Source organism: Sesamum indicum, linkage group LG7, assembly GCF_000512975.1.
Source record: "Sesamum indicum cultivar Zhongzhi No. 13 linkage group LG7, S_indicum_v1.0, whole genome shotgun sequence".
Taxonomy (NCBI): Eukaryota; Viridiplantae; Streptophyta; class Magnoliopsida; order Lamiales; family Pedaliaceae; genus Sesamum; species Sesamum indicum.
Window position 1 is genome coordinate 7551898 of NC_026151.1, and position 9355 is coordinate 7561252.

General features: G+C 33.1%; 1 protein-coding gene across 4 annotated transcripts; it reads right to left on the reverse strand.

Moving 5' to 3' along the window:
- LOC105166529 (Werner Syndrome-like exonuclease) lies at window positions 1472-6771 on the reverse strand. Of its 4 annotated transcripts, none has more exons than XM_011085914.2 (6): window positions 6481-6768; window positions 5385-5540; window positions 4049-4179; window positions 3776-3937; window positions 2113-2223; window positions 1472-2003 (listed from the first exon to the last, which is right to left on the reverse strand). In XM_011085914.2, the coding sequence occupies exons 1-6, from the start codon at window positions 6659-6661 to the stop codon at window positions 1911-1913; spliced, it is 834 nt and encodes a 277-aa protein (XP_011084216.1). In that variant the 5' UTR covers window positions 6662-6768; the 3' UTR covers window positions 1472-1910. The 4 variants fall into 4 exon arrangements, with proteins under 4 accessions (XP_011084216.1, XP_011084214.1, XP_020550898.1 ...); XM_011085912.2 differs by having other exon boundaries at window positions 6401-6768; XM_020695239.1 differs by lacking the exon at window positions 5385-5540 and having other exon boundaries at window positions 6401-6768.

Genomic DNA, 9355 nt, shown 5'->3' on the forward strand with positions numbered 1-9355 from the left:
CTCCTCTAAAAAATATCATAGCGGTGGAGTTGGGAAGTTGTAATCAATTTATTTAATGAGAATTTAGGTATGTGTTTGTGTTATTTATCAATAAATAGATTATTATGGTCATATTCAATTATTGCTGATTATAGTCATGTGTATTATTATTATGATGATGATGAAAATATAAATATCCATCTTTTTTCTGTTTAAAAACTCTTTTTTTATAGTTGTTGATACATATATAAAAATGAGAAGTCTAAGTCAAGTGGTTGCCAACGATCACCAGGGATGTGGGTGGTGATTGGGTGTTACAATTCAACATAAAAATTTGTCGGGGTGGTTGCTTATTTTAGACCACTAATCGATTAATCACAAAGTCAAAAAAATTTAAGAATCTAATCATAGTACAATAAATAATATTGTTGCTACAATTTCAAATCAAAACACAAACATCGCGTCATGTTTGCATATGCAAGCGTGTGTTTATTTATTTATTTATTTTATTTCTTAGTACATCGTTGTTAAACAATGTGTGCACGAAAACTGCACACTTGCATTCATATCAGCTTTCTTTGCGCTAATAACAAGTGAAGATCATCATCAGACAACAGCATTAACTGCAATTTGCATAGTTAAACATAAACTAATAAGTTTGTTTTAACAGAAAACAAGAGCTAATGAGGCAAGAAAACATGATCCAGGAATTAAGGACTAAAGAGGTTGATGAAGTGATGATGTTCCAAATAGCCCTCTGCAGAGAACTACGATAATGGATCTGAAGTGATGAAATGATCATTTAAGAAGTAGAGAATTTGAAGGAACGGGAGACAACCTTATTAATGAACAGTGAACTTAGTTATATTGGGAAGCACAGCTCACATGCAACCAGATTGCAAGAGCCCATATTTCAAACACTGAACATCCTAGCATCCTTAAAGGCCACAAAACTTCTCTTTGATCCAAAGCAAATAAAAAATATGAAATATCTTAAGATGGGAGAAAAGGTTTCTTTTTTTATTTTTTGATCTGATATTGAAGTTTCTAGACAGAAAAGGTGGGATGAACACAAGTGAAGTTTCCGGATCCAAAAGAAGATCAGATTACTTCTGAAAGAACCAATGTCCTTAATGATGCTAAACATCATCATCTCAAGAGTTTTACCTCATCTTTTACAAGACAAAGGACATGAATAGGAAGTGGTCATCAAATGATAAGAGGCAAAATAACATGATTCACAAGGAATAATAATGCTTTAGCAAGAGATTTGATATATTAAAGTTTACTATTCGAGTTAGTAATTTGAGCAGTGTTGCAAATCAAGTAGTCTAATGACGAGTTCCATACCCGAGAATGTGAGCATGCTCTATAATTGAGCATGGACTTTCCAAATGCTCAGGCCTGTCTACTGTCGAGCAATCAATTCTGGCACTAAAAAACCTGTAAAGTCTTGTGTGGAAACAGAAGTTCCATTTAAGCAAATGTAATTGGAACAGAATTATGTTTAATAACTGTGTGGGGAAAAGATGGTGACATCCATAACACTACAAGGTTTCCTACCAGAGTGCATGTTTTAATTTACGGGAGAAAATGGCACTGAACTATATGATGCTAAACTAAATAAATGTTCGGTAGTGTGCTACAAGAATCAATAAAGAGCAGGGATCAAAATTCTGGGGTGATGAGACTCAAGCACTTGAGATCTGTGCCAATTGATGCAGATCCAGAGCTAGCTGATACCTTAGCCAGGGTTCTGGATAAGAAGGGAGGAGGAGCAGGAGCAATGACCATATTTTTTCCCTCGCAATTGTCCCAACACTGAGGAAGAAGCATGCATGTTTTTGTTTCGCTGTTGGTCGGTTGCTTCTGGTGCACCTTCTAGTAACAGCAGGAAAAACACCATCGATAGTAAATTGGTCCAAGCACAACTACCAGATGCCGGTTGATGATATCAAGTCATTAGGTGGGACAACTATTTCCTCGCTTTTGTTCTCAGGAGGATCTGGAAGGTTTTTCAGCACCTGTAATCGGCAACATTGTTTTCTCAGGAAACAACTCCAAAATCAATTTTAAAAGTAAAACAGTATAGAATGATAATCAGATCAACAAGAGCAACAATAACTGTCATACCTGATATAGGTACCAAGAGACATATGCATCAGTTGCAGCATAGTTTAATTGTTCCTGTGACAGAACTGCAACTTCCCAATTTCCAAGTCTGATTTTGTTTGGCTTAGGAAGCTACAAGATTCAAACTTAGCGTAGTTAGAATTCATTGTCTATTAGAAATGGAACACAAATTCGTTAGTAGCACAAGTCAGACCTATTAAAACTAAATGCAGTAGAGTACCTAATGATTAAGGACTTCCAAGTGATAGATGCAGCAAAGTGTGTCTACAATATATTGTTCACTGTTGCTGTATCTGAAAGCAAATACAGTTTCTTCCTAGACCAACAGCTTGGTTGATTAGTACTTAACAAGGAGCCTTGAAATCAAAGCAAAGTCGGAGCACAGAGTGCTTGAACTATCTTATACAGGAAGCATGCACAAACCAAACTATCAGAATGCAGGAGACATCAAGCAACCTACAACCTGTACGTCGTGCACAGCCATGCTGCAGTTCTTATGTGGCAGCCCCTGGCGCCTGTCTGCCAAGCTATGATGCAAACTGACCATCATGCTCGAGCAAGAGGCTCATGTCTGCTGCATCAGCACCAAAATTGGTATGGATAATGTTAGAATATTTATCAGGTTTTGTGCATATTTTTCTTATTTGTTTTGCATAGTTATCTTTGGTAGATTATTGCTTATTTGTATTTACCACTTAATTCCATCTCTATATATGGTGTGCCGACTAAACAAAACAATTTATGGTCTCAGACTAAAGATAATAGAGAGTGGAATGTTCAGTAATATACACAAGAATTTCGTCTCTTCCTGCAGATAAAGAGTTGAATCGCTCACATGCTGATAATCAAAAAGATTATAGCATTCAAGCCAAGTTTCTGTCCACCAAACATTTTGATTCTCCTCACCAGCCTTGGGTGGATGGACTTTAGAACAGCAGTATAAGACGGAGTCAAGTGATTTATGTTAGCATCAAATTATTTCAGAAATGAAAGGATTATACATTGGATAGGTTTCAAAGTTATTTAAGCTTTATAGTTAGAAATGGCTAAGGGAATGTGTGGTTTCCTAAATCTACACACATTTCATAAAAACAAAGGCGGGTTCCAAATGGGTCAATTTTGAGGGAACTTTCATGTCCAGCATAATGATCTAACGTTATTTAGACTAAAGATTAGAAATCAATATTAAGTTATTAACAAAAAAATACATCAAGCAAATAGGATTATTCTTATATTTTTCAGTCAGCGAACCAAGCACGAAATCGTATTGCGTGATACAGCAGTGCACCTATAGTTCCTAGTCAGTCATCCCTGTGCATGAATGATGTACCATACCAGCTCCTATCCCTCCTTCTTTGTGAACTAGAAATCTAGTCTGCAAGTGGATGAACTCCTGTTAGATCAAAATGAGCCTAAGACTATGTCATGTATAGATAATCATCTGTACTTTCACACATATTCAGGTCCATGTCTTCGATTGCACTCAAGGGGATTCATTCAATAAAAGATGAGATCACTAAAAGACCATAGCAGCAGGTAAGGAGAGGAAAAAATGCAAGTGTCCCATTCCTAATACATCCAAGTTACTTCGGAAAATGAAAGGAAATTGGAATATTTAAATATTAACAAATGTCGATAATAATCCAGAAGGATGTTCAATTACCTGTCTACAAGTGAGCATTTCAGTTAAAGTTGATAGACTCCACTTCTTGGGTTCTCCACCAAGCTTTCGGTTGGCCAGATCAGAAAGATCCTCCAAAGTCTTAATTGATACATTATAATCTTGCGAAACCTTGGCAGCATCATTTGCAATGGCCACACCCACCTAGCCATGTAAGAAGCAGACACTAGGGTTCAAATATGATAAAAAAAACTATGTAATCACATCAATCAATTTAAAGTTTCAGCGAATTTCTTCGGAATTACTAAATAACACCTTTAAAGATGTTTGGTCCTCAAGAAGACGTTGCAAACTCTTAGGTATTTGAGAATGAATAATGTGCAATACATAGCAACAACTATTTTCCCCACATATCTGCAAAACTGCAGCCTTCCCAGGTGCAACACCTACACAATTCAGCAATATCTCTTCATAAGCTAGCAAAATCCATTTTAGTCATGCTGTTGTAGGAAGCTAAAAGAATAGTATAAAAGCCCAACAGTGGATGGGAACAGTTGGTACCTAATAATTCACTTTTCTCTTAAGCATACACAAAAATGACTGCTAGCTTAGAAGTACAAGAATATTTCAAACTTAATCCTAGAGCATATAAAGGCAATAAACTCAATTCTTTCTCAAAATCTCAAATGAAAAAGACTTTAAATGATTTCCCATCCTCATACTATATTAATTTCATAAGAGTTCTGAAAGAATCATCAATTATCACCAGTATCTGGGAATAGCCTGGAAATTACACTCTTAAAACACAAGTTAAGAAAGCTGTGATATAGATTGTAGGATGTCTCGACTAGATGCAGATGAATTTAGTAAAATGTGTTGACAGATACCAGAGGCTACATGGTTATTACCGTATTCCCAAACAAGCAAGATAGCATCAAATTAAACATACTACAGGAACCGTTGCTGAGTATATTATTTAGGATGCTGCACCAACTCAGATTTAACATAAATAAAGTGCAACAGTTTGATCTTGATGTTAAAATGCAGGTCCAAGAAATTTTTTTTGACAAGATCAACTTCGAGATCTTGTACATCACCAGTAGTATAAATAATGCATAACTTTCACTAAACTCCAACGAAGGAAAAACAGGTAGGATTTCACTATCCAAGTGAAATTAAGGGAGTGGCACCAATGAAACTAGTTCGCATTGGCTGAAGTCCCTCCATGCATGCCCGATTGTGAAGTATAAAGGTTATAGAGGGAAAATGCAGAGACAACTGATTCTCACTAGAGCAGTCAGTAGAATGGTACATGATTAGGCTGCAGAACTGTCCATACAAGTTTCCTTGATGGCACCGAGTTGTAAGCTTCAACTCATGATTATAATCTCCCAAGTGGTAAGGTGCACTTTTGAAAGACAAAAAGATTTGATAATTTCCAATTTACCTTCATTCTTGTCTACATTTTCCATTTCAACTCATTTGTTATGTTACTATGATATACATTCCTTGTTATTTTTCAGTTTGGTCCCATTTATGTATTGGCTAAATTGAAGTTATCTCTTCAAAGTCAGGATTGTATGTTATTTTGAGCAGGAGTACAATTATTTTCCAGTTCAATCTCACTTACATAGTGATAAATTGAAGTTACCTCTTCTAAAAGTGGGTCTCCACTCAATATCCAGACCAAAGATGCATTGATCCTCCTTTCTTTTCTTAACTTCCACAAATTCTAGAAGCTCCTGAGCAGCTCTTTCCACCTCTTCTACAGTTCTGCTGTATACAGTGCGACCTCCAAATTTTATTTCTGGGCAGAAGAAAAGTTAAATGCCTTAATTTCCTGAATAAAAATAGAAGCTGAACAATAATGACATTTGCTTTGATAGAAAAGAAGGAAAACCAGTGCCCTAATTCTGCTGTATAATAACTAAATACTAATATACTTTATGCTTGCCCAGTGTTCTGTCTTCCCGTTCATTTTTTGTTTTACAATTCTTACCTTCTCTTCCAGAACTGTATGTCAACTTTACTTAAAATCTGCAAAAGGTAATTCAATTCTTATAATTGACTATCCAACATTTAGATCTATATATCTACTTTTTAAGTATCTGAAAATATATTTGATTATCTTAAGATCTTTGCTTGGGATCAAAGCAATTCTCATCCTTCCAACCAGGATATATCTTTTAATGCATAAAATATTGGAAAACCAAAATATGTCAACAATGCACTTCTGCTCTTGAGTGAGAGAAACCGCATAATGCACAAGCCACATTTAAGTGGAAATGTCACAAGAAAGGTACACATGCATATGCCTGCTCGACCTAACATGACAGCTATATCAATTAATAAAAAGAACTCAAAGTTGGAACAGAACCAGCTAGGAACTATTAAAAATTTAAAGCGAAATAACAAGAGAGAAGAAAGAAAATAAGATCATCTGAATTCAAGGAGAGCATAATCTATATAATTCATAAACGTAGTACGTTCCAAGAAATATACACCAATCCGTGCAATTCATTAGGCGTACCACTTCGCAACCGAAAGTTCAACATTCTAGTAAAATTCATAAGATGTATTATTTCCCAGGCAAAATGTACAACCAGACCAAACTTCAATCTGCTAACAGTAAGAAAATTCAAAAACATAATGCAGTTACTGAGTTACCTCGAAAAGGAGACATGTAAGAATTATTTCCGCTACGGTTAAAGCGATTTCTGGAGCAAGGTGAAAAAGATAAGGATGACCTGTTATTGTTCTGCTGTTGTTGGAAAACAAAGAGCGAATCGGGCAATCGGCGGCGTGTTTTGGGAGGAGAGTGAACGGATGAATTCTCCTCATCGGTGTAACTGAGAGCATGCCGCTTTGAAGGAGGCGCGGAGGCGGCCGCGGCGGCAAATGCGGAGTCAATGGCTCGGAGGTCTTCATCGGTGAGGGGATAATCCCAACCGGTATCTGAATTGGGAATTTCGCTTCCCATTTCTTTGCAATTTTTGGCGGGCGTCTCAGTCTATGGGCTTTGTACTATATTTTTGTTTGGGTAAATTACATCTAAAAGAAGGTTTGGGACAATTAAGAATTTTTTTTATTGTTTGAAAAAATTATAAATATTGTTTGGATAATTAATTTCATTTATTAGTGTTCGTCAGGTTTTTATCTATTTTTTGTACTGAATTTATCAAAATGATCTTATAATTTTTCAAATTTTTCATCCATTCCATTTGATTTTTCATATGTTTCTTTGTTAAAAAAAGCAATACAGTAAAAACAAAGTTGACAATTTTATATCTCAAATTACATAATTTCATCAAATATTAGGAGTATTCGTAATTATGTCAAACCTCAAAATAAGTCGTTGTAATTTACCAATTTCTTTTCCATTTTCTTGTTTTCTTTTCAACTAATCAGCAAGTATTGTATTTTTAAAAAAGGTAATTAAATAAAGCTATGACTTATTTTATTTAAAATATAAAAATAAATAAATTTAAAATATAAAGTAATTAAGAAATAGAAAAAAGCACAAAGGATATTAAATATAAGAATAAATTTACATTATTTTACTAACTAAAATTTATTTAGGAAAAAAAAATTAGTAAAACATTTGGATAAAAACAATCAATTATACACTTATCTAAATTTAAATAAAAAAAATAGATAATATCTTTTTACATTTTATTAGATATCAAAATAATTTAAATTATATTATTAATTAATTTATCCAAAAAAAAATGGTGATTCTTTTGAATAAAGATAAATAATCGGACATTTATCAAATTTAAATAAAAATAAAAAATATTTTATTATATGGCACGCAAAAATTAAAGAGGTATTTTATTATATAAAGATTTCGAAATACGAATATGTGATTTCTGATACTTTTTCAATGATACATATTGAGGATCATTTATTTACGTATAAAACAATTGAATTATTGATAAATATACGTGTAATATACAATTTTATTATATTATCTTATCGGTGTGTATAAAACCAACTAAGTACCCCATATTTTGAAATTTCATCAAAAGTGGACCAAAATTTTCCTATGCCTTGATTAAAGAAAAAATTGTGTTTTACCCCTTATTATAATCTACTTTAATGTTGATTTTTAATTTACACCCTAAACAGCTTATCCTCTTCACCAACGTTACTATCAGTACCAAAATCCTCATTATCCGAGCAGACTAGATGTGTAGGGCCCCCTTCGAGTACCACATGTATTTGTAATGGAACATAGTGATGCATGTTATGGGGACAACAGTTAAATGCCATGCATAGTTAAACAATAGGCACAAAAGATGCCGAATTGTCATTTCAGATCCCAATGCCCCTACAGCAGGATGTAGTGGGCCAAGTGGCTCATGAGGTTTGGTGACTCACGAATGATGCGAAGTATGTTATTAACACCTTGTCAAAATCTAAATATGATATGGATTACATCCGTCGTTATAGGTGGTCAGACCACAAAGATCACATTGCTAGTGAGGGCGACAATACCACTCGATTGTGTCACCCACATGAACCAACCGCGTCACTGTGACGGTTCGCAAGCATACACTTGAATATGTAATTATGCTTTCGTTGAATTGCATTTCATATGTTACATATAAAACTAAGGGATGACAAGAACATAAGTTTATGATGATTATGTGTGATTTCATATTATGACTATTGTGTGATGCCCCTGTGGTTTATTTGTAATTTAATTTCATTTATCGTTTTTTGAAAAATTTAATAGAAAAATATTTGAATAATTAACATATAGACATTTTTTAATTACTAATTTTGAATTGCTGAATAGAAAAACAATACATAATTGGTTATTGACATGATACAATTGATTTAACTCCGTAATATTTATTAAACTGAGGCATTAAAATAAACTAACTTTTGTTGTCCAAATGTGTTTTTACTAAAACACTTTTAAATAACTTATATTTGTTTGACAGTAATTTTCCTACATTCGGTATTTTAATTAAAGCAATAAAAAGGAGGGTTTTCCTATTTTTATGAATATTTGCATTAAAAATTCATAAATTTTAATTAGTTAATATTGGAATTTGTGGATCTTTGAAATTGAAGAAAGTGGAACACGAATTTGAAGACTTTTGGCTTCGCCTTAAATGTATACAATTTATTATTATTTTTTGTGTGTATTATTTTTTGCATTAGAAAATGTACTATTTTAACCATTTTAAATAAAATTTACTCTGAATGCCCTATAATTATATGCAATAATTTAGAATTTAAAAAAAAAGTTATAACATCAAAGTATTTAAATATTTCAACCAAATTATTATTGAAAGAATCTATTTAAATTTATCATTCAAATAGACGTCTAAAAAAATTCTGTACCCGTTACCTAATATGCATAAAATTATTTATTAAATATATAATTATTATTTATAAAATAAAGAAAAGAATGTGTGGATTATTTTTCATATAAATAATAAAAAAATAATATTACATATCAATTCACCTATACACGTACACAAATATAAATACTTATAAAAAAGACATAATGTGACGAAAAAAATGAATTTTGTCTCCCAACTAATAGAACCAAACATACAAAATCCCTCTGTGAGTTCAGTCTATACCGCCCTTTCCAGATTCTCCTTC

What these genes read in the sequence shown, in the direction of transcription:
- LOC105166529 (XM_011085912.2), bottom strand. Translation starts at nt 6,713, where the DNA reads ATGGGAAGCGAAATTCCCAATTCAGATACCGGTTGGGATTATCCCCTC. An exon ending in TTACATGTCTCCTTTTCGAG is followed by an intron (nt 5,541 to 6,400) that starts GTAACTCAGTAA and finishes TCTTCTGCCCAG; the next exon opens with AAATAAAATTTGGAGGTCGC. An exon ending in TCTCTTGGTACCTATATCAG is followed by an intron (nt 2,004 to 2,112) that starts GTATGACAGTTA and finishes TGCCGATTACAG; the next exon opens with GTGCTGAAAAACCTTCCAGA.